Source organism: Sander lucioperca, chromosome 3, assembly GCF_008315115.2.
Source record: "Sander lucioperca isolate FBNREF2018 chromosome 3, SLUC_FBN_1.2, whole genome shotgun sequence".
Lineage (NCBI taxonomy): Eukaryota > Metazoa > Chordata > Actinopteri > Perciformes > Percidae > Sander > Sander lucioperca.
The window spans coordinates 29,522,366-29,547,074 of record NC_050175.1 but is presented as its reverse complement, the minus strand read 5'-3'; the positions used below and the strand labels follow the sequence as shown (position 1 = coordinate 29,547,074).

Below are 24,709 nucleotides of genomic sequence, written 5' to 3'. Positions count from 1 at the left end.
CCCTTGACCTCTCACCTCAAGATATCTGGATGTAAATAGGTTATATGGACACCCATGAGTCTTCCCATTACAGACACGCCCACTTTATGATAATCTCATGCAGTTTGCGGCAAAAAGCATGAACTTTTCTCATATAGTATAAATATGTTAATTTTGCCTGTTCTGAAATGGTGTATTTAAATATTTCTGCATACTGGGGTCTCTAAACAGTTTTGGAATTGCATAAATGGGGTATGACTTAAAAGCTGAGACTCTTGTGGATGGAATGAGCCCATTTGTACTCATGTGGGATCTGATAATTTTTAATCAATTTAAATGGTAAAAATGTGTTAAATTGTGCAAAAAATCTCTGTAACAAATGGTATCAACCTACCATATACTTCCATCATAATGCTCTAAGCACTTATACACTCTAACCAAACCCAATGTTTATTACAGATTTATGACTAGAAAAACCTGACACACAGCTGAACAGCATCTCAAAATAATCTTCAAAATACCAGCTTTCAGATGATATTCCACTATGTGGCATACAGTGTTGACCTATCTCCCTCTAAAGAGCCCCTGTCCCTACCGTAAAACAGGCAAAATGGTTCTCAGAGGTTTAATATTTCAGTTAAAAAAACTCAGCTGCATGTAGGGCAAAATCTTCTATACAGATATAGGTAATTTAATATCTCGATAAGATATAGATCACCATATAGCATGTTTTTCTGGTACTTCAATACGCTATATGAAATTACTACCATTACCATGGTAAAGCCTATTTTTGTAAACTCCTGTGTGAATTAACTTGACAAAATTGACAAAGTATTGAGTATTTTCTCATTTTATGAAGAACTTTAGAGCAAAATTGACATAACGTGCAAGGATCAGAACATAAAGTGTCATCAAAAAGATGTAAATATTTCCGTAATGCAGCTCTAATTGTTGGCACTATGTTTTTCATTACAAAGTCCACATACGAACAATTTGCTGCAGGACAGGGAGAGATGGGTGGAGGTTGGCTAACTGTTCAGCCATACATGAGTCCCCACTCACCACTCCTCTTGTTCTTTCATTCTCCCTGTCTTTCTGGTGGCAGTTGAGCCTAATGAAATCATTACATAGCATAATATCAACAGCTTGCACATTTTCCACATGGGTGGGTCAGGTGGAAATCAAACTTCCAGTCACAATAGCAGTAAGGTCGCCTTTGAATGTAAATGTCATATTTCAGAGAGAATAATCACAGCCTTATGATGTGAGAGAGGTTTTGTTGTGAAATAAACAGCTTTCTCCCATGTGAACAGTCTTGTGTGATTAATGCCAATACTCATGAGGCTGATCAACCCAGTGAATTAACAAGGTGAAAGTGTGTTTGGGCAAAACATTTAAGTATGTGTGTTAAATGAGTACTTGGTGGCCTTTGTGGATGTGTTTGTGTGAGACAGAGAGGAAGAATCATGTCATGTTGCCCAATCTAAAGAATGAATGTGGGTCAGTGTTTGTGTGGCGAGTAGGTCACTGTACGGAAGTGAAACTTCTCAATTTCTCTCACACACACACACAACACACACACACACACACACAGACACAGTTTTGGACAGCCAGCACACGCCTCCGTCCAGCTGTTTTGGCCTGTTAGTAACAAAACGTCAAGCGAAGTATGACTTGTAATAAAAATCCCAATTTTAAACAATTTTAAATTATGAAGAGGCTACTGGATATCTGTTTTGAATGAGCATAACTTCTTCCTAATAAGTAAGCCTTTATATGTATCTGCAGACCAAATAGCTTAGCATGTGTAAATGGATTACCAACATTTATAACTACCAAGCAGAAAGGGAGTTTTCACAACCTTGTAACTTAAGTTATTCTTCTTAATGCCTTGTAATTAACTCGTATATATAAATGATTAATAAATGAGTTATTAAACATTAATAAAGATATGAATTATAAGCCCATTAAGATGACAAGAAAAAAATACCATATTACAGTGATCAACAGAAAATAAATAAATCATTTTCAGTTATCTACAGTAATATAGTCTGTATTTATATTTTTGAGTCATATATTGAAGAAAAAAATTGCCTCTTTTCATATGCAAAAGTATTTGCCAGATGTCTTTGTTGAACATTGTGATTGAATCCCTTTGGGATGTTTTATTGTTCAGACAAAGTAAGCAAACTAAATCTGTCATTTTGGTTTTTGTGAACTTGCATGTCCACTGTTTACTGAAATTCTATAGAAAACAAAACTATTAATTGATAAAAACCGGTTAATCGATAACGGAATTAATTAAATGCAGCTTAACGCGATGGATGTGTAATAGTCCTACCCAGTGCACAAAACTTTTTAAAACAATTCAGACCTAATTGAATCATCGTTTACTTTATTTCCTACTGATCCGAAGAGAAAGGAGGAGGAACGGCAGTTAATTGGTAACCAGCAGCATTGATGTGATGCGTCTCATGACCGTGTCGGTGAGGATATACTCACTTTGTATAGTCTCGTCGGCAGATGTGACAGTGTGAGCGCAGACAGACAGACAGACAGGCAGGTAGGCAGGCAGGCAGGCAGGCAGGCAGGCAGGCAGGCAGGCAGGCAGGCAGACAGGCAGACAGACAGACCGCCTCCTCCAGCAGCGCACAATGATCCAACTCCTCCGCTGTCGACCCGGCTGCTGCCTTCAGAAAACTCCAGACTGTCACGGAATAAATAAAGTCGTCAGTTTCTGAGAAAAGCGCCAAGAAGCCTCTTTTCTTTGCAGCAGGAGTGCTCACCAGTTAAACTGCCATCGCGGGCTCTGCCTGTTCAGGTTTAAGGGGGCTTTTACCCTCAACGTTCGACCACCGGCTCACCTGCAGAAGCCAAACTATGCGCTCCCAGGCTGCGGTCCCCCGGTAAGTCACCTCTATGTCCGGTTCGTCCGCACGTAACGGAAGGATTTACAGAAGTCAGAGAAGTCTGTAAGCAGTGGAAAACTTATAAATCAAGAAATACATGTTAACTCTACTGTAACATTGTAGTGATGCAGTGCTAAATGATTATTTTCAGAAAATACGTATTCCCCTTAAAATAGCCTATGTGATTATGAGTTGCAAGATGCAGCTATGTCATGGTATGTGTATGACTTTATTATATCTCTGCACTCTTTTATTACACCTAATGACATATTTTAGCCTAGTCCCATGTGTCACAAAACTACGTCTTGATTACCTCTAACCCATTTACAAAAACTACAGTCTATATTCAGTGCAACAGAATTTTATTCAGCCACTCGTTTTTCTTACAAGTCACCCATCTTAATGGGTTTATAATTCAAATCTTTATTCATGTTTAATAACTCATTCCCCAGGCCACTTCAGGAATGTTTCCATCAGCCTAGTTATGCCTGATCTTTGCCCTGTCTGTCATATTTACAGCATTAAAAACAGTGGACGTTTACAGCTGCCAAATTCCAGCACAGATTATAAAAAAAAGTGAAGTTGAAGTGCTCCTCCTTAACTCCCATGGTTGTAATTATAATTCCACGATGCTGGTTTCGGTCGTGTTTAACAAAACCACATAACTTCTGCAGAAATGTTTTGAGGTTATTGACAGTGAATGGGTCTTTAATACATAAGTTCACCTGATCTGTCCTCATGTCCATCCACAGGTTTATGTCCCTTTTATTCGTCCTCTTCCTTCCCCCTGTTTTTTCCTCCTCCTCCTCCCGTCCCCAGTGGGTTCTACAGCGTGTCCCTGTGGTCCTCCCACAGCAGACGGAGGCTCGATCAGCCCCTCATTTCCTGTCTCCGGCCCGCTTGGAGGTCAGCTCGCCCTGTGACCCAGAATGCCACAAAAGGGCCCCTCGCCCGAGCTACTGGGACCTGCGGCGTCTTCTGTCCTATGAGACACTACACTCTGATGGTCAACTTACTGAGACCGCCATTGGGATCTATGGCTACGACCCCAGTTCTAACACCAGCCCGGCCTATGCCTCAGGGTCGTCTGGGAAGGCTGAGCGGTCACACGTCAGGAGGAAGCGACAGATCTTCGGCCATGACGGCCGTTTTAGCATTGCTGGGCAGAACTTCCTGCTTAAATATCCATTCTCTGTGGCTGTCAAGCTGTCCACTGGGTGTTCTGGTACATTGGTGGGGGACCGTCATGTTCTCACAGCAGCTCATTGTGTTCATGATGGTAAAAACTACGTGAAAGGAGCGCAGAAGCTCCGGGTTGGGTTTCTAAAAACCAAGCAACGAGACACACAGGCTTCTCCATTTTACCTTCCCTCCAACTTCACCAACCATGTTGAAGGTGGCTCTGCTTCTTACACTCCACCAACCAACGACAAAATGAAGTTTCAGTGGATCAGAGCCAAGCGCACCCATGTGCCCAAAGGATGGATTAAAGGGAATGCCAATGACATTGGGATGGACTATGACTACGCTTTGCTTGAACTCAAGAAACCCCACAAACGCCGCCATATGAAGTTAGGAGTCAGTCCCCCAGCTCAGAGGCTGCCAGGTCGACGAGTCCACTTCTCAGGATTTGATAATGACCGTCCAGGCAAGCTGGTGTATCGGTTCTGTCGGGCTGGTGAGGAGACGTCAGACCTGCTGTACCAGCATTGTGATGCTCAGCCCGGTGCTAGCGGGTCCGGAGTCTACGCCCGGATGTGGGATGGGCGGCGCCGGCGCTGGGAGCGGAAGGTGATAGGCGTGTTTTCTGGGCATCAGTGGGTGGAGCGACAAGGGGCGTCTCAGGAATTTAATGTAGCGGTGAGAATCACACCTCTCAAATACGCACAGATCTGCTACTGGATAAAAGGAAACTTTGTGGACTGCCGAGAAGGGTAAGAGGTGTACTTATGAAACCATAGGCCCATTACATCCTCACACATCATATTGGAATATTTGGGGCCGCAATAATTCACATATTTACCCCACCACTTGTAGCGCTGATGTAACAATCAATATAAACATCAACATTTTGTTTGTTGCCCCCATTCTCAGACGCCAATACGGCATTACTGTAAATACAGACCTGATAGACACAAATCCAGTATTGACACTATGTAAACAGGGCGTGTTCATTTCATTTATGCTTAGTTTTTTTTTTCATTACTGGGGAAAGGTCATGTGGTTTTGCAGAATAAATGCAGGCTTATCTGGTTCTCGGAACATTTGTCTAGATAACAAAGTTATCTGGAACACCCTCAGATCTGAACATGGACTAATGTAAAACAACAGGCCCTCAGAAGGCGCAGGACTGGTAAAATGGTTTCAACATACATTCTAGCCTTTTTATTGTGCTAATACTAAAGATTGCACTGTTAAAACGCTTGTTATTCTATTGAGAATTATTTTTGTGGATGAATGTACGAGTCAGCAACCAAAGGTGCAGTTTCTCTCCAAACTATCATATATTCTCTCAGTGGACACACTAGTTCTCTACAAGGTGTACTCTCTCCGCTAAATAAACAGTGTTTTGAAAGAGCATTTAACTTGTTATACAGAATGATATTAAATGACTGCAGATGCCAAGGCTGCGGATTACTTGTTATAAGAAGCACATTTTGTTGAGTATTGTACTTTAATGCTTAGCTCCCTCTGGCGGCAAAGATAAAACATTGCAGGTGTCCATCATCATGCAGACTTAGCCCAGGACTAAATAAGCACTTATTACTTCCTCCCTGTTTAACATTTGTGAAATTGCATTATTTGTGTTTGAAAAACTGAAGTGGTGAAATGTAATGAAAAATATGATTAGAAATAAGCAACCGTATATGTATGCACCAAATAACAAGACAAATTCTTAGTAAGTGTTACTTGGCAATAAATCCTTTTCTGATTCTGATTTTCTGATTCGCCGTCTGCTTATACAACATATCCATAACACAACACAATCTTTGTTTAAACACCATTTGTTTTATTTCAGATGTTAAAAGGCATTCTCAGAATTGTTGTGGGGAAACTGAACAGCGTAAGAAGCTGAAATATGAGGACCAGGCTCTAACGACTTCTCCAGCAGCAACACATTCAACAACTGGTTCAACCAGGAGTCTGACACTGCATACTGGGATATGGCACATAGAAAACACACTCTGCGACTCAATTTGACACTTTTTATAAGTAACGAAGAACAGATCAACATCATTAGCAACAATTTTACTTAAAACTTGTCTTCAAATTTCATGTAGGCTAGGTTAGAGGAAGATCAAGTACACTTCGGGGCAATGTGGTCAACAGGTGATTGAACATAAAATCTTTCCAAATCTCATTCCTCTTCTTCAGCTGTGATTGTATGGGTTTCACCAAAACAAAGAGGGGAGACTGAATGTGTGTCACTTGAGGATGACTCAACACTCAAGTAAGAACTGACAGAGCAGGATTTAAAGGACACCTTAAATGTCTACTTTCTGTGTTATTGAGATAAGGCTGAGTTAAAAGGTGACATAAAAGTCCACCCATTAAAAAACTGGAATTTCAGTGATGGTGCTCAATTTTAAAGACATGTCAAGTCAACAGCAACATTCAGTTAAAGGATCTTTCAACATTCAAGTGGAAATGACCACGGACAAAACAGAAGCACCAAGGAGACAAAGCAGACCAATGAGCACATGTATGTATAATTGAAAGATTTCTCACCAGCGATCCAGATGTACACACTGGTTCATCTCAAAAGCAGTTTTCTCCACCTAATTTACACTCAACATGAAAGTTGACTGAAGCTCACGACCACACAGGAAATATTGATCCTCCGATTTTCTATTCCGACTTGAACCTACTGATCAAAATCAACAGAAAAGCCTTTTTATCTGAATACTAAACAGTCAATCATGCTCTGACACTAATCTTTAATACTGCCCGAAGTTATGCACCAACTGCAGGTTGGAGCCAGTGAAGGAAAGGAGGCTCATAAAGAGGAACCCGCTTGAGAGTAAGTGGATATTCGCCAGGTGTGACTAAACAGAAGAACAACATGCAAGGCAACCAGTTCGTAACACCATTTTGGTAACTGAGAAAACATAAACTGGTAATGAGGTGACACATACAGGGCCCTATCTTGCACCCGGCGCAAAGCCCAACGCAAGTGTCTTTGCTAGTTTAAGACCGACGCAGTTGTCAATTTCCCATCCAGCGCCCACGTTGTTTAAATAGCAAATGCACCTGCGCCCACCTTTGCGCCCATGGGCGTGCTGGTCTTACAAGGAGGTGTGTTCAGGTGAATTCTTGGCGTATTGCTATCTTGAGGCAGTGAGAAGTGATCGCGCCATTGACTGACAAAAACCTGGTCTAAAGTCAATATTTCAATTTCATTGTTATTTTAACAGCAAATAAGTAAAATGGGCCTAGGCTTATGCCCAGCACGCGCACACTATGCTTGTCACACACACACACACACACAATCATAATAGCAATGCGCCAAGGTACAAAACGCGCCTGGCTTTTAAAGGGAATGGGAGATGACACTGATTGGTTTATTGCATGTTACGCCCAAAACACACCTATGAATTAATGAAGACACTAAGAACAACCCTTTTGAACCATGCGCCCGGCGCACGGAACCTTTTTTCCGCCGTCAAACTAGCAAAAGTGGATTTGGACACACCCTAAACGCACCTGCGCCGTGCGCTTAGATCGTTACAATAGGGCCCACAGTCTTTGCCCTCCAGCCTTTGATCTGCATTCATCACTGATGAAGATGTCACTATTAATACATCCTCTGCTGTCATATCTACATAAGAGTGTGACGACAATGATACATTTCCAGTGGGAGAAGGGTTAGGTTCTGGGACGTACCAACAGACATATTTATTATAAGTCACATTTGTTCTGTTATCTACAGCCAATCCCTAAAGAGATGGACCAGATGTGGTATGGCCCTTAATAGCATTATGGTTTAAGCATTTAGGCACCAAAATTGAAAAAAATAACCATTGACGGGATCACCTTAGAAAACTCAAATGAGTCATACGCTATATCACAGCAAGAACATTTTTAGCATGTCAAAGTGTGGTCAGACATCCGTAAGTTGATGTTATTCATCACCTGGTTACAGCAGCAGCCCTTCAAATGTTACACTTGTTACGTAACAACAACCAGGGCAGGCAGGGTTGTATGACAAGATGAAAACATCTTTTTGTTTTGTTTTTCTGTAAAAAAATTTTTTTAGTGTGCTTTCTGGTGTAAGTTTGTAAAGACTGGTGCTGTAACTGCCCTCATGTGAAACAAGCAGATACCGATAGTATAAAAAACGGTAACAAAAGTGAATGAGGAAGAATACAGCATTCTCTGCAGAGGCAGTGGATAAGAGAGTCCCTAAGGTGTTTTTCCTACAGACTGATCTCAAGTCAGTTTGTAGGAAAGTTTTATTCCACGGGTGGTAAGAAATAAATGCTGAGGCAAAGCAAAAGTTTGACAATTTGATGGGAAAAAGCTACACCACTCTCTCATCTGCCCATTAAATATGAAGCTACTGCAGGCAGCAGTAAAAATATGTGTAAGAATGACAATTTGCTGTGTTACAGGGGGTAATATGCCATACCATTTCTTGGCAAGGGACAGTAACTTACATTTTTACACTTCAATCTTTAAATTTTGTTTTTAGGAAACAGAGTTATAATTAGTGAGTTTTAGAGGTACTGGTAGGCAGACTTTGTTATGTTAGACAGAATCAGGCTAGCTGTTTCCTTGTTTCCAGTCTTTGTGCTAACATTAAGCTAACCACCTGCGTGTTGTGGCATCATATTTGATAAACAGACTCTCCACCAGTATTTTCCTAAAATGTTGGAAGTTTTGCTCTAAAATCACCAGTGAAATCGTGGTTTTATTAGGATCCCCATTAGCTTCAGCATAAGCTAAAATCTATTCTTCCTGGTGAAGATGTTGAGAGCAGTGATGGTGTTTCCGTCCTGCTAACATTGCCCCAAAGAGCTGCATCAGTTTACCTGGTTCTAGATTTAAGCTCCCAGGGTTGAACAGAACAGCCCAATCAGGATTCAGCATCTCAGACACAACCCTTTCCACTGCTCTGAATCGCTCGTCTGGTTTAACCAACTTTCAGAGGCCAAGTTCGAACTGTGATTGGCCACCTGCACTTAAAATATCTTTGGTGAAAGTCACCTCCTGGCATTCCATGACTTCCCTGTCAACAGCATAACACAACATGCTAATGTATTCAGCGTGGTAATGCCCGGCGTAACTCGAAATAGTATACAAAATAAAAATATTCTTTTAAATAGGTATATATAAACATTGCATTAAAAATAGAACCGTATCAAAACAAGATTATGAGTTCACAGTCTGTCCCTTAACCTCCAAGCGTGAGCGCTGATCAACCCTCCGGTCCTCCACTTTACTAGACCGCCACCCGTCTCCCCTCCACATCCAGAGTTCGTAGGTGAGGTCTCACTGTGCCAAGCCTTTACTGCGACTTGAGCCCCAAACTGTTGGAGGACAGAGGGTAAGAGTAGGCTTTGCCCAGCACAATGCGGTCTCGGAGCAGTTTAAAAAGGACATAGTAGTTGCAGAAGAGAATAAGGCCCAGAGACAAAGTGTGGTTCCAGCGCTCGGAGCGCAGCAGAGAGTATAACTGGTACAAAACCACACTGGACTCGATCCAGATCAGCAGGTTCAGGATCCGCAATGGCTTGTGGAACAGGAACTGGAAGACCAACAGACAGGAAGAAAAGATTAGAGGAGAAATTACAGAGTGTATAGAAGGTCGAAGATATACATATTTAATATGCAGAGGGTGGACACAATAAAATGTGCAATGAAACACTTGCACTAGCTATGATTACATTGTTTCATTTACTTTGTGACAAGAGAGACTATTACGTGCTGTCGCCGTATTTACGATGTTTCATTAACTGTGATGGAGAGCGGGGGTTCGGTGAGCAGAGAGGGTTTGCAGTGGGGATGCCTTTGTTAAAGGTTTGTTGGTGAAAAACAATCTCTAAGACAACAGAATGTATGTAATTGTATGAGAAACACAAACAGCCCAAGCTGACCAATCACACATGGTATCTGCATAGCCGCTGTTGCCTGACCTGTAGTTACACTTTTTAGGAGGCACACGTCAAAAACAATGTAGCCTCTGAGCCTAGCCTACACATGCAGCTGCCATAGGTAGAGCATAAGCCCTTAAAGGAGACATATTATGCTTGCTGTCATATCTATAATGTTACAATGTCAGATGTTCACATTAAATGTAGCCAAAGCTTCAAATAATGAGGTAAACGTATGTAAAAGCAATCCCTGTGAGCCAAAACCTGAAATTTCCCACTGTTCTGAACACGCCGGTTTCAACAGTTTTTTCTACTACAGTTCCATATCATGTCATACGGAGCCGCACATTACATACTCTGTCATTGTTAACTATTTGAGAATGGGAAACCTGTAATTATGGCTACTGATTGTTTGTTAATTGTTGTTAATTTCTCTCCAATTTTGGGTCACATTCCTGCTATATACTCTGTTGCAGTCAGTCTCCACAGACTGTACAGAGGCAGCAATAGCAGAGCACAGATGCAGAGACCCGGAGATGCGGAAACGCTGACTGGGCTTTTTCGAGAGGGGGGCTTAAAGAGACAGGTACTCCAACAGAGCGTCTCAGACAGAGGGTGAATACAGGTGCAGCAGCCATGGGAAGTATGAGAGAAATAAGGCATTTTTTGAACATTAAAGCACGTAAACATGTTCTAGTAGAAACACGAAAATACAAGTATGAACCTGAAAACTGTATATAATAGGTCTCCTTTAACACACAAATATAAATCAGCTTAACTCGTTAAATATGTGGCTATGTAATAAAAGTATAATTTCTGCTGGTTAGCAAGGGTGGTGTTTATTTCAAATGAGGTGGTGCATTTTATGCTTTCGTGGGTTGCAGGAAACCAATTCTACAACTGTGTAGTTTGTCGTATTGTTGTATTACATTGTAAAGGTGCAATTATTGTGTCCACCCTCATCACAATGAATAATGTACAAGTTAGTATGATCTAAAGTCCAGATACTCACATAAAACCTTGCATGGGAAACATCAGAGGGCAGAGCGACATTATAGGTTCCGACCGCCTTATAAAGAGATCGACTGTGTCGTACCAACACCCCCTGAGGCCAAATGGTACTTTCTGACCACCTGCAAAACATAGCAACATCACAGTTATATCACAAACCATTAACAGTCATTTTAAAACCTGTGTGTGTGTGTGTGTGTGTGTGTGTGTGTGTGTGTGTGTGTGTGTGTACACTAATACGTGCACAAAGGCGCACTCACACATGCTGAGGTGCGTTGCTGTACGAGCCGTGCTCCAGTTTCTGCCAGCGGCCCAGGTGAGCCGCAGAGCGATGAAGCAGGTCGCAGTAGCTGGGGGGCAGCAGCTGACTCATCAGCATCACAAACGCATTGATCCACACCATGATCAGATGCTCACATGACCAGCGCATGTCATAGTACTGGGTGCTCTATTAGAGTAAAGTGAAAGGATGGCTAAATTTACCTTAAAAAGAAAACACACACAACTGTACGCAACATGAGGGGTAATGATGTAATGACACAACAATAAAATAAATCGATAAAATAAAAATGCAAATGAAATGACAGATCGATACCAACCTTAACGAAGCAGAGCGGCAGAAAGGCTACATAGTAAGCACTGAACAGCGAGTTGAACAGCACTTCCTTGATCCGCCGGTTGAAGTCGCTCTTCAGCTCTTCCACTTCTGCTCGAATCAACTCTGGTGTGTGAGAGTGGGTATGTGGTGGGCAGGTGTGCGTAGGCATGTGCGGGGGGCTGGAAAATTGCTCCCGGAGGTTCTCACGCAACAGGAAGAGGAAGTCTCGTGGTCGAAAGATCGGGGTCTCCGTTAGGTCGGTCTGCTGGTGGTTGGCGGGGTAATCGCAGTCAGCCGATGCCGTTTGGCTTTTCCCTCCCTCCTGATGGAAACAGCAAAGTGGGACGTACACACCAAATCTGGCGTGGAAGGAGGGCGTTGAGCAAACGAGGACAAAAGAACAGAGCAGCGCATTTTAGTTTTTCAAATGATGGCCAGATGAAGTGGAAGATGTATGATGTGAAAACATCATGCATATTTAAAATGAGACACATTAAGGGAGGGTGGGTCCACAACTTCCTTTTCCATTTGCACACACATAAAACAAACAAACAAAGCATTAACATGCTCACTATAACAGTATCACTGTGAATCACTTAATTAATAGCTACATGAATCATTTGTTGTGTTGTTGCCGAAAGGCCCGGACACACAGAGCCGATAATCGGCCGTTGGACAGTCTGGCGAGGTCAGTGACTCGAGTCTGTTCGGTGTGTTCCGTGCCGTCGTCCGTCCGAGGGGCCGTTGTCCTTCAATTTGGCCGATTTGACATGTATAATCGGCGGGGCGGGCACTGCCGGCAGTCAGACTCAAATGATCCATCTGATTGGTAGAGTGCTAACCCGGAAACGGGGAGTGGAATGAGCGTGACTAGAGTCTCTCAAAATCTGACGAAAATCTTTTAAAACTGACCTTTGTCGATCTGAAATGAAGACAGATTCAGCAGCTGCACGGCCTATTTCTCACTTAAAATGTTTTCAGAAACACGTTTCGGTTAGGGCTGCAACTAACGATTATTTTCATAGTCGATTAATCTGTCGATTATTTTCTCGATTAATCAATTAGTTGTTTGATCTATAAAAATGTCAAAACATGGTGAAAAATGTGGATCAGTGTTTCCCAAAGCCTAAGATGACATCCTCAAATGTCTTGTTTTGTCCAAAACTCAAAGATATTCAGTTTACTCTCACAAAGGAGAGAAGAAACTAGAAGATATTCACATTTAACAAGCTGGAATCAGAGAAATCTTATTTTTTTTATATAAAAAAATGACTCAAACAATTAATCGATTATCAAAATAGTTGCCGATTAATTTAATAGTTGACAACTAATCGATTAATCAATTCATCGTTGCACCTCTAGTTTCGGTGAACTATTTTAGTACAATATGAGATCGTATTCTGAACAAGCCACCATGACAGTCTGTCTTTGACTTTCCAGAGAAACAAGACCCACGTGACGCGTTCGTCCAATCAGCTGCCGGTTTTCATTTTTGGGCGACAATACAGATTAGCGCCGCCTGCTGTTATGGAGACGTATTACATCTCGTCGCTTTGGTGTGTTCCGAGGCACTTTTTTGACCAATTTGAGGAGACTGATCAGCCCAACTGCCTTTTCTGCCGACGTTTGGCCGTCGGCTCTGTGTGTCTGGGCCTTAAAGGAAACGTCTCGTTAGTTTTAGGTGTTTTACACAGTTTAAGTTTAGGTCTTTTCTTCCACTTTGGCAACACGACAGCAATGTGATGGTTTGTGTATGGAAGCAATGTTTTGCATACGGTTCAGTCCCTGACTTCCATGGCACACAGAATCAAAACAAAACAGAAATCAAACTTAAATAAGAGTTTTTAGTCACTTCTTTTAGAGTTTGATGTCACAGTAATTAGGTCACCTGGGTCAGGTGTTAATATGACAGTTTGGTATTGTGGTTCCTGCGCATCACGGAGCGTCACTGTGCTTCAAACAAAATGCTTATCGGATCAACAAACATCTTTACGATGCAGGAATCAGGCTGCAATCGATCATTTCTTCACCTTGCACGGCAGCTGACACGGCGTGGTTTAGGTATATGTGACGACACAATGAAGTTAGCCTACATGCTGCAATAGCATCAGTTGTGTCAGAACTGGAGAGTAGTTCTTCTTTGAAAGAAGAGCAATGGCACTGAAGGCTTTTCTCGATGGAAAAGATGTTTTCACTCTTCTCCTGACTGGCTTTGGCAAGAGTTTGATTAGACAGATGTTTCGACCAATCACTTGCCAAGTATTACTTGAAAGTGCCTGCCCCTTTTCTAACAGTTTCTAATGTCGGCTTCTCGGATGGTTCTGTGTAACAAACCATTTGGCAGTTTGGGTTAATCATTTCCTGTAACTTCTGTAAAACGGGACAATTCAACTGTACAAAGTGAAGTGTGCAGAGAGTAAAAAGTAAGCAGGGTTTGAACTCCTCTATAAAGCTCTATATTGTTTTTGTTTTTTTTCACACAACAGTTTTTGTGCCAAGAACCGAGAGAAACCCTAAGAATGCATTTGAGGAGAGAAAGCGTGCACTGTTATCCCAAATTGTATGATAATTGCATCTCTTCCCTCTCTAGATGGCCTTTTGCCCTGCCTTCATATGAGGCTATTCAGAACAGGTATTAAAAAGGTATAAAGACTTTTGCTTTGAGATGTGGTCGGTGACAACTTATACACATCCTGGCCTTCGGAGGGTTGGGGTTGGGGAGCGCTATTAAAGACTCACGGGTATCCCAGGAAGAGGAGGTTGAGCACAGAGTAGTTCTTGCAGAGGTTGACCAGTGTCCAGCAGAGCACCCAGCCACACATGGTCAGCAGGCTGAGCCGAGCTGCGATGAGAACCACGTAGCGGAGCAGTGATCTGCCACTGCTCTGAGACACCTGGACGAGACACGATCACTCAGAGTTACCAGAAAGACATCACTGGGGTTGATTTCTACAGGTGCTATGTGTACTAAAATGTGTCAGCTGATTGTACGTATGTATACAGGTCTGTGTGTTTACCTCTGAAACTATAGTCCAAACAAGCCTCCTGGCCAACATGACCGTGATGAAGATAGCCAGGTGGTAGTCCATTAGATGAAAGTTCTGTTCAATTACAAAAGAGAAAGAAGCTATAATTATTTTTCCATGAAAACATTTATGAATTGTACATATTGAATTAGACCTTAACAATAAAAAAATGTTATGGCGATAGACTAATCAGCATTAGTGTGTGCAATGGCTGAACGAATGGGTCCATTTTTAAGTTTCAAGAGATCCATCACCAAAATAAAAAAACATTTCAGGCCAATGTTCACCATTTTTGGTGTTTACTAGGGCTGGGCGATAGGGAGAAAATCACATATCACGATATTCTTGACCAAATACCTCGATATCGATATTGCGGCGATAATCTAGGGTTGACAATTGGTGCTTTAACTAAATATCTTCACACTTAGATTTTAGATAAATAATCATCAGTAATGTGGACATAGTGTCTAAGTGGGGAAAAGGCAAATAATAGAACAGCTAGAACAGTCTGGTAAGTTCAGAAAAGTACATCACTTTACTGTAATGCAGCCTTTAAAACCAATATAAGACAACACTTATGTCATATCACGATATTATGATATCCAAAATCTAAGACGATATCTAGTCCCATATCACGATATCGATATAATATCAATATATTGCCCAGACAGAGTGTTTACCATGCATTCAAAAAAAAAAAAAAATAGAAAAGGTTGTTTATATAGTATAGTATATTTGTTTACTGCTATATTATTCAGGGTGGGAAATTAACTTTTTTGCCCACCAGCCACTGTGGCTGGTGGATGCCCAATTTTACCAGTCACTTATATTTTTTACCAGCCACTTTTTCCAGAATTCAAATTTATAAAAGAAAGTGCACTAGCATATTTTGAATTGCTTCAATACATTATTTTTTTTATTATTAATACATATTTTATTAATATAGTCAAATAAAATGTGATGTGAAAAAAAGCCTGCGAGACCATGGTAAAATTGTATTTGGTCAGTTTGGTCATATTCTACAGTAGGCCTACGTGTTTAATGAACAAAAAAAAAATATTGACTCATCTCTCAGTATCAGTAACATAGCATTAAACAGTCCCTCCAGGATTTCGCGGCCTTTTTTGGAGATTGTTGCAGCCCAAAATGCCTAATTTTGCGGGAGTTTTTGTAAAAGATTGAGATAAAAGTTGCGATGTCTTTTGTATTTTTGTTGCAACGAAGTTGCGAGAGACAGTGAAATTTGCTTTTTTGTATAGTTCTTTAAAAATAAAAAGGAAACTTATTTTGGGGAGAATAAAATTACTCTGGGCTGAGTTTTCCTAGTAACCTTTCCAAAAAGGCTTAGGATGCTGCAAATGTTGGTATAATATGAAAATGGCTGGTAGACTTAAGACAAAAAATAATAATTTCTTGAATGAATCAAATTTGAACATTTCTGTCAGTGGCTTGTTGATCTTTACATTGTTAGTTAATTTCCTATCCTGGCCTGGGACACACATTCATATGGTTTGATAAAGTAGCCTACTTATTAGACTTTAACTTATCATTGCACTTACAATAACGACCATAGCTGTCCTCAATTTAGGTCATCGTGTACGTCTCATCTCCGTTTTTCCTGCATCCACTGTGTGTGTGTGTGTGTGTGTGTGTGTGTGTGTGTGAGTGTGAGTGTGAGTGTAAGTGTAAGTGTAAGTGTAAGTGTGGGTGTGGGTGTGGGTGTGGGTGTGGGTGTGGGTGGGGGTGTGGGTGTGGGTGGGGGTGGGGGTGGGGGTGTGGGTGTGGGGGTGTGGGGTGTGGGTGTGTGTGGAACTGAGCAGCAGAGAGCCGACAGGATTAAAACAGCAGCAGCTTTCAGCGGCTGAAAAATCGTTACCGCGTACATTGATGTTTAATACAGGTTGGCAGGACGGTCTGAAATGTTTTGCATGGTGTTTCGCTGTACGTTTTGTCAATGCGCCACTTGTTCGAAAAGTAGGCTACCTTCTCTTTTACTTTACTTCGCCCTCAACAGTTTGTACATTCATAGCTACTGCTGACTCCGCAGCGGGCCTCTTAACACCAAGGACATGTCGCCACATGTTTTTAACCGATAATTTTCGTTTGGTCTGTGCCTCAGCTCAGCTGCATGGTGTCACGGACGATCGCTGAAAACTACTTGACAAAAGTCTGGAGTTGACGTAAATAAGCGTGGTCAAAGCCCCGGCTGTGAACGGTTCCATTTCCTATAAGTTCTTCACAATAAAAGTCCTCCGTTATTTTGGTATTTAAATGTTTTTATTATGAAGCAGCAAAATCCGGAAATGTTGGGCATTCATTAGCAGTAACGTAACGCCACTCCTATAAGCATTGTGCATTGTTTCTTAGCAACAGCATTCTTTGACAAAAGCTGTCCAATCCGTTACAAGGAATGTTTTACAATCCACCCGCCACTGTGGCTGGTATACAAGGCAAAGTCACCCGCCACTTTGAAAAAGTACCCGCCATTGGCTGGTTGGTGTGGTGGTAGCGGGTGTTAATTTCCGACCCTGATATTATTGTTTCAAAATGTTGAGAAGAGACCTTTTAAGAAAAGAAAAAGCAATGATTGCCAGTAACAGAGCTGATTAATGTATGTGTGTGTGTGTGTGTGTGTGTGTGTGTGTGTGTGTGTGTGTGTGTGTGTGTGTGTGTGTGTGTGTGTGTGTGTGTGTTCTTACAAGCGAGGTAGAGGCAGCAGGGTGGCTGTATGGATACCACCACACCGTCCTGTAGATGTTTATGTATTGGACAAACAACGCCACCAGCAAATAAAGAAAGAGCAGGAACTCAAACAGCAGACTGCTGTCCAAAGGCAGCTCGGGAATCCTCGAGTGACGGACCGGCTCTGGAGTAATGAGGGCCGAAAGAGGGGGCGCAGACAGACCTACCGCGTTACTGCTCCTGAAAGAAGACACACAGACATAAATTCAAACAGCAGACAGAGAACAATGTTTGTGTCACATCACACCTGCTGCACTTTCCTACTTCTCAAACATTAACTGCGAGAGCTCAAGTACCACCTACGAGGCTCTGCATAAATCTCTTCTTTTGGAGTAAATATCATCCCAAACCAATCAGTAACCAAGTGAAATAACTCTATTAGGGCAAACTGCCAGTTTTAAGAGGATAAGAGCTAATAATTGGACATTTAAACAGTCAATTTGCAACTATTTTGATGAACCGTTACGGGTAAGTTCTTTTTTAAATTGTTTAAATTTAAAGTATGCCCTTCGAGCATGCAGACTCGATTTGGCTGCCTGAACTAGTTTGCAGGTTTTGCTTCATTAGTCTTATAATAAGTGAAATGTCAAGAAATTGTGAAAAAGGTCCATCACAGTCCAATGCAAAGTCTTGTTTTAAGCAGTCCAAAACTCAAATATATTGAGTTTAAAATCTTATAAAACAAAAAATCTTCACGAGAAGCTGGAACCAGAGAATGTTCAATCGACAATCAAAATATTTCTGATTAAAATTGGTTAGATCGTTCAGCTCTAGGCAGAATGATCAAAATAACATTAGTTAATACTAATTTAGGAAGATTGCCTACTGAAAAATTATATAAGCAAATAAAAGGCTGACGATGCTACAGAACTTTTGTAGCATGTCTGAATATAGTTTCTGAAACAATTTCCATCTAAGTGGACAACAAAGAGCATTAAAGCCTTTTCTTTTTACAAGATCTACAGTGTAAAATGTATTGAGAATTTAAATTTGAATACATACCTATCCTTTCTATGAAATGATTGTGTTTTATTGTGGCGAGCAGAAACCATTATCTCCAAGGACGGAGCTTGTGTGCCCAATGTCTGTATCATATCAAATGTAGCAGCGTCAGGTTGTCTGATTAAGCAACAATAAGTTACAGTCTCCCACTCAGGGAGGCGTTTTGACAAACTGAATATAAACTGCCTGTATGACAAAGTTGTATGCGCATTTAACCTGAGACATGGTCGAAGGTTGACTGTTGCCCGTTTGCAAACGTGACAATAGAACTCAAAAGGCTCTCTTGTTTGTGAGCCTTTATTTAACAGAAATTCCCACCACATAAAAACAGGGTTGGTCTACAGACTGATCAGAGGATTTGCGGGTTGTTAAGTAAAAACATTTCAATTCATTGTAACGGGTGATGAACATATCGTGTGTGCTCACCTGCTCCTGAGGCCTATGCCATTGCCGAGGTTGCTTCCAACCAGAGTCTGCAGGGACGGCAGAGCAGAGCGACTTAGCTGCTGTCTGCTGGGACCCCTGCGACCTCCTGGCATGGTCGCCAGTTACCGTGGCAACCACGGACGCCGCCCACCAACCAACAGCCACTGGCACTCCTCCCCTTCTCGTCAATGAGCCACCATGTACAGCCAGACCACTGAGGAGGAAACCCGAAAGACAAGACAGTCAGAACAAGAAAAGTACACAGATTATCAAACACACAAGTCATAGAGACGGGAAAAAAACAAACTAAAAACCAACAAAACCTGAGGCCTAATCAACATTTACAGCACCCTGGAGTCAAATTAAATATAATTTAATTTAGATGTGTACACATGTAGTAAGTAAACAGTAGGGAAGATAATTTGGGGAAGGATATTTGAGCACTGCACCGGTGCTCCAGTTTTTCCATGAGATGGTTTTTCCTTTCTGATATTATTTTAAAAACTGAAGTTTGATTATTCTATACAAGGACCGCGATCCACTTTAATGGAACATTTTTGCAAGACTTGTAATGTTCCTGCTATGCAATACAAACTTCAAATACTGAGCTTTAGGCTAGACATATTCTACCGCCACTGTCGGTGATGACAAATAGAGCAGACGGATCTTTACCACTGTTGAATCATTTGGATTAAACATGGAAAACAGAGTTAAGGTGTGTCCGTGAAAAAGCCAATGACAAAACTTCAGCTTGAGAATCTTCTGCACTTTGACACATACAAACACATTCATGTTTACTCATTCATGGAAGTTTGAAGATGTTAAGATGTCAATATTGTACCATGTGTCTGTTTGGCACCGCTTTGATCAGCCTTTATCAAACCTACTTCAGGTGAATGACATGGAGGAATGACATGTCATCTTGACATAAACTAAGTCAGCAATACATTTCAACCCTCACAAACCTGCCAGGGGTTTCCCCAGGAAACTATTAAGCAGAGGTTGTGAGCCACTCATATCCTAGTGTAGGATCAGTTTAGTTCTACCATCAGTTTAGTTCGTATATGATAGCCTAAAAACCACACGCACGCACGCACGCACGCACGCACTGACTCAGAGTACTTAGCTTTCCCCGCGGCGGTTTCACTTCTTCGAAAAAGATCCACTTATCACCACTGCTACCAAATCAGAGAACCATCCCAAAGCCTTCCTGGTGGCAACACAGAGCTGTCACCAAATCTACAACTACCCAGAGTAGTTGACCCTTTTATATGCAGACTGCCTGCTGAAGCTCGTAATGGGAAACAATTGCCTGGAGGTGTTTGCAAAGGCAATGACAAATTGCTAAGTGTATGTCTAGATGAAATGACTGATGAGGGGTATTCACCAATACCTAACGCATCTTTTGAGGCACGTTGATGATTCATTTCCTGTCGTTTGGCTAATTGATTAATCTAAAAGATAAACACATCATGTTGCGGAAATGTATATTTGATACATGGTAGCTCTCCATGGTAGCAAGTTGAATGGACAGAAAAATAATTGAAAACTATTTTGGTCAACGATTCATAATTTGGCAAAAGTGCCCAAAAAAATGTGGTTCCAGTTTCTCAAATGTGCTTCTATTCTTTATCTTATTTCATTGTAATCTGGATATTTTTTGGATTTTGGACTTCTGGTCGGCCAAAACAAGCAATTTAAAGACGTCACTTGGACTCAGAAAACTTGTAATTGACATTTTCCCACTATTTTATGACACTTTCAGAAAATGACTTAATTTATCCAGAAAATAAGCGTCAGATTAATCTACAATGTAGGCTAAGTAATTAAGAAGTAAAATAAGTCCCATCTGTGCTTGTGTAGTTGTAACTGAACGCCATAAAATACTACTGTATAATGTTTCTTATCATCACAGCTCAGTGGGTTAAAGTAGTCCCACCCCACTTCATCAGCCAGTGATAGGCTCCTAAAACGAAACACAAACCAGAGCCAGATAACATCCAACCTCTGTGTGTATTATCATTTCCTTTATGCTCAGAACCACGATAGAGATGATAGTACAGCTGCTCTGTGGCCAGTCTGCAGCTCCAATATTAATGAATCTTCAACAGGAAACAGCCGTTAACACACACACACACACGCGCACACGCACAGCAAGGGACCAAATTTACAGTTGAAAGTCAAAAGTGAAAACAGGAACTGTGAACTAGAAAATTAACTACAGTGGAGGGATTGCAGGATGGTATTTTGTGGAAGGACACGCTTCCATTTCCCCTCAACGCAAGTCCTTTTAAAAAGTGTTCAGAAGCAGTGGGGGAAAATAAACTAAGTACATGTTACTCAAGTAGCTACTGTACTTAAGTACAAATTCAAGGCAAATTGTACTTGAGTATTTTCATTTTATGCTACTTTATCCTTTTACTCCACTACATCTCAGAGACAAATGTTGTACATCTTACTACACTACATTTGTAGTGTAAATTTGGTGATTATGAACGTTTTGTGATAAACTGAAGAATAATTTGAATAAACAAAAATAAATAAACATTTGGATAAAATGCATCGTCACAAAGCAGAAAACAGGGCTGTTTTTCGAAACTCATGAAAAGTTGGCTTTGAACGTGGTTCTCACACGACAGCGATGCTACAAACATGATGAACATTACAGAATATGATGCGTTGCTGTAGATTAAACTACCCAACAGTATAAAAGGACGTGACATTAGCACAACCTTAGACATCTAACGTTACAGCAGTAAAACGCAACATACACATGCATGCATCAGTAATATTAATCCACAAACATCATCTATAATATAAAACACTGCCAGGGAACATTTTACTGCACAGTGAGTAGGCCTACTTTTACTTTTGGTACCTTAGTTAGCTAAGGTAGCTACATTTTTTGTATACTTAAGTGTGGTTTGAATGCAGGACTTGTAATGTTAACGTACATGTAACGTTAGTGGAGTATTTCCAGTGTGGTATTAGTGCTTTACTTAACAATTAAAGCATCTGAATACTTTTTTCGCCACTGTTAACAGGCGACTAACAAGGGTGAGGAAACGTATGTTTAACATGAAGCTGTGTAGAGCTGACGTGTTTGTTGGACTGTGTTTTTGTTGTTGCAAAGACTTGCTAAGACATGCACTAAAACAGCCTGTCTGAATCGTGACACCAGGCAGCAGCAGCCTTGTCATGTTGTACACTGAAACACATTGAAACTTGTGAGCACACTTTAACAAACGTTAAAACATAAAGACGTAAGCTTGTAGGTAACGCTAGCTGTTAGCTTGCAGTTTTAAAGCCAAGTTTTTTTGCATTAAATCTCCGTAAAGCCACCGTTACTCACACAACACACGGGGGGGAGAAGTGAACAAGGATGCATCAGTCAGTTATGTGGCTTCCAGCCTGACGAGTCCAGACAGCACCAAGCATTTTCTCCGCCTTCCAGCTTCAATATTCCCGGCTGCTCTGGTGTGGCGACGGGCTACGACAAGGCTGGAGGGTCGCTTTCTCTCCGGGTGAACACATAAAAAACGGCTTTAAAAGTTAGCCCCGGGCTTCAGAAGCAACAGTGTAAATGCGTTGCACAGAGACCGACGTGGCAAACCCGCACCGCCTCTCTCTGATACGTCATCAGCGAGCGACTTAAACGAAACTACTGCACAGTCGCAGTTTGACCATAGACTGTTTATTAATATCATATTTGACAAAACAAACAGCTGGTGGTTTCGAGTTTTCTTCTTCCTTTTACTCAGTCGACTTGCAGCCAGTCCGGTCTGGAGTCAGAGCTGCCTTTAACTTTTATCAGAGACGGTTTAATATTGAATATCTGATTTTATTCACGATAGTATTCATTATTAATAAATTGTATTCATTTATTTTAACTAGCACATTTCTAATTAACCAAATTACCAATGTAGCCTAATTTCTTTTCACTTCAAGTACTGCGGTATTTACATAAATAAACAAAACACCAGTTTATACTGTACTTGGGTAGCCTAGATGGTACGTGTACTTTACTTGAGTATTTACACGTTGTTATGTAGTGTAATGTTTACATTACAGCCTACTTTTAATCTACTACACTCTGGAGGCAAATATTGTACCTTTATTTGACAGTTTTATAGGCTACTATTTACTTTGCAGATTTAGATTATTAATACAAAATATAAATCAACTAATACATTATGATATAGGTTTTCATAGTTTAAGCTACCGAACAGTATAAAGTAGCCTAATTAAAATCAGGCCCACATTAACCAGCTGCGACATTAAAGAGATATTTTGATGCTACAGCTTTTATACTTTTCCTTAAGTAAGAATTTAAATGCAGGACATTTACTTGTAACAGCTTATTTTAACACTAGTATATTGCTACTTTCATAGCTACTATTACTACTTTTATTAATGTATTTCAACTGCAGGTTTCTAATTAACCAAATGGCCAATGTCATTCTTCTTTTCACCGAAGTAGTATACACATCATTTTACTCTACATGTTACTCATATTAGGATTCACACACTATAGCCTACACTCAGTTGCCATGTTTATTAGATACATCCACCTAAAAGGCATGGAGTCTAATTCAACAACCCTCAATAAATCCTACATTCATCAAGGTTGTAATGTTCAGGTTTTTTTTTTGTTTTTTTTTTACTTTTTTAGAGACATTTTGATTTAACTTAACTAATTTTGGAGGCTGCAATGCTGTGTTGACTTATGCTGTGTCATACTAAAAGGTGTTTCTAATATTTAGTGTAACCTCACTGACATCAATTGGTAGAAACATCAGTGTAATGCAACACAGTTCAATAGCACCACAAACTGCAGCCTCCAAAATTACCTTAAAAGTTGAATCAACATCTCTCTATAACTGAACATCATAACCTTTATGAAGGGAGGATTTATAGCATGCAGACTGCATTAGTTCTACCAAGCTGTTCCCAATAAACTGGCAACGGAGTGTAAGCCATTGCACATTTACATGTGAAAACAAACTGTAACTTGATGAATAATGATTGTTCTTTTGTTTTGCTTGTCTGTAAAATATCAGAAAACAGTGAAAAGCATTCACAATTTCCAGGAGCCTAAAGGGACACATTTAAATTCCTTGTTTTGACTGACCAACAGTCCATAAACCAAATAAATTCAGTTTATTATTATATAAGACAGAGAAAAGAAGCAAATATTTGGCCATTTTGCTTGGAAAATTACTAAAACAATTAATCCATTAACAAATGTATTGTTTCAGCTCTATTCAACCTGGACTGCAATTTGTGTGTTTTTTATAAACCAACATTATGTAAATTCAAAATTTGGTTATTTAATTATAATTTTTAAATTTTTCTTCTATACATTTTCAGCGCTTATTTCTACATCCAATATTTTCTGATATAAAACAAAAATTTAAAACGGGCCAATGTGACCCGAAGTCAACACAAGGGTTAATGTTCTGCTTCTCATAGTTTGGTCAAATGTTGTTGCTTTTGAGTCTAAGCTAAAGCACATGCTATTATTTAGTCATTGGTAGTTATAGTAATAGTTTCATAGTTTAATCGTTTTTAAGTTAAGTGGAATATTTATAACTAAAAGAAATGTTTTAACGTCTTTCAAAGTTAACTACTGTTGACGAGAACATACACTCACAGAATAACTGCAGAAATAAAGCCTTCACTTTCTTGAATAAATAATAAACATTTTGTTTTACATAAATACTATAAGAATGTCTGTTATGCATGTGCACTGTTGATGTTCTCTGTATTGTCATCTTTCTCATGCAACTACCAACACATACAGTAATTGTGTATGGAAAACTTTAAAAGTATCATTAAGGTCAAAGTTCAAATGTGTATAGAACAATAGACTAAAACAGTTTACTGACTGTAAAGTGTAAAAACAAAGATAAATAAAAATCC

General features: G+C 40.4%; 2 protein-coding genes across 2 annotated transcripts; one reads left to right on the top strand and one right to left on the bottom strand.

Annotated features, from left to right (window-relative positions):
• Positions 1–2,550: 2,550 nt before the first annotated feature.
• LOC116054666 (serine protease 23) lies at positions 2,551–5,538 on the top strand. Its single transcript, XM_031306330.2, has 2 exons — positions 2,551–2,885; positions 3,641–5,538. The coding sequence occupies exons 1-2, from the start codon at positions 2,860–2,862 to the stop codon at positions 4,824–4,826; spliced, it is 1,212 nt and encodes a 403-aa protein (XP_031162190.1). The 5' UTR covers positions 2,551–2,859; the 3' UTR covers positions 4,827–5,538.
• A 3,008-nt stretch (positions 5,539–8,546) lies between these two features.
• tmem39a (transmembrane protein 39A) lies at positions 8,547–22,438 on the bottom strand. The gene is made up of 9 exons (XM_031306268.2): positions 22,140–22,438; positions 18,788–19,001; positions 17,317–17,539; positions 14,609–14,692; positions 14,331–14,485; positions 11,593–11,950; positions 11,254–11,441; positions 10,995–11,115; positions 8,547–9,636 (listed from the first exon to the last, which is right to left on the bottom strand). The coding sequence occupies exons 2-9, from the start codon at positions 18,898–18,900 to the stop codon at positions 9,397–9,399; spliced, it is 1,482 nt and encodes a 493-aa protein (XP_031162128.1). The 5' UTR covers positions 18,901–19,001; positions 22,140–22,438; the 3' UTR covers positions 8,547–9,396.
• Positions 22,439–24,709: the final 2,271 nt, after the last annotated feature.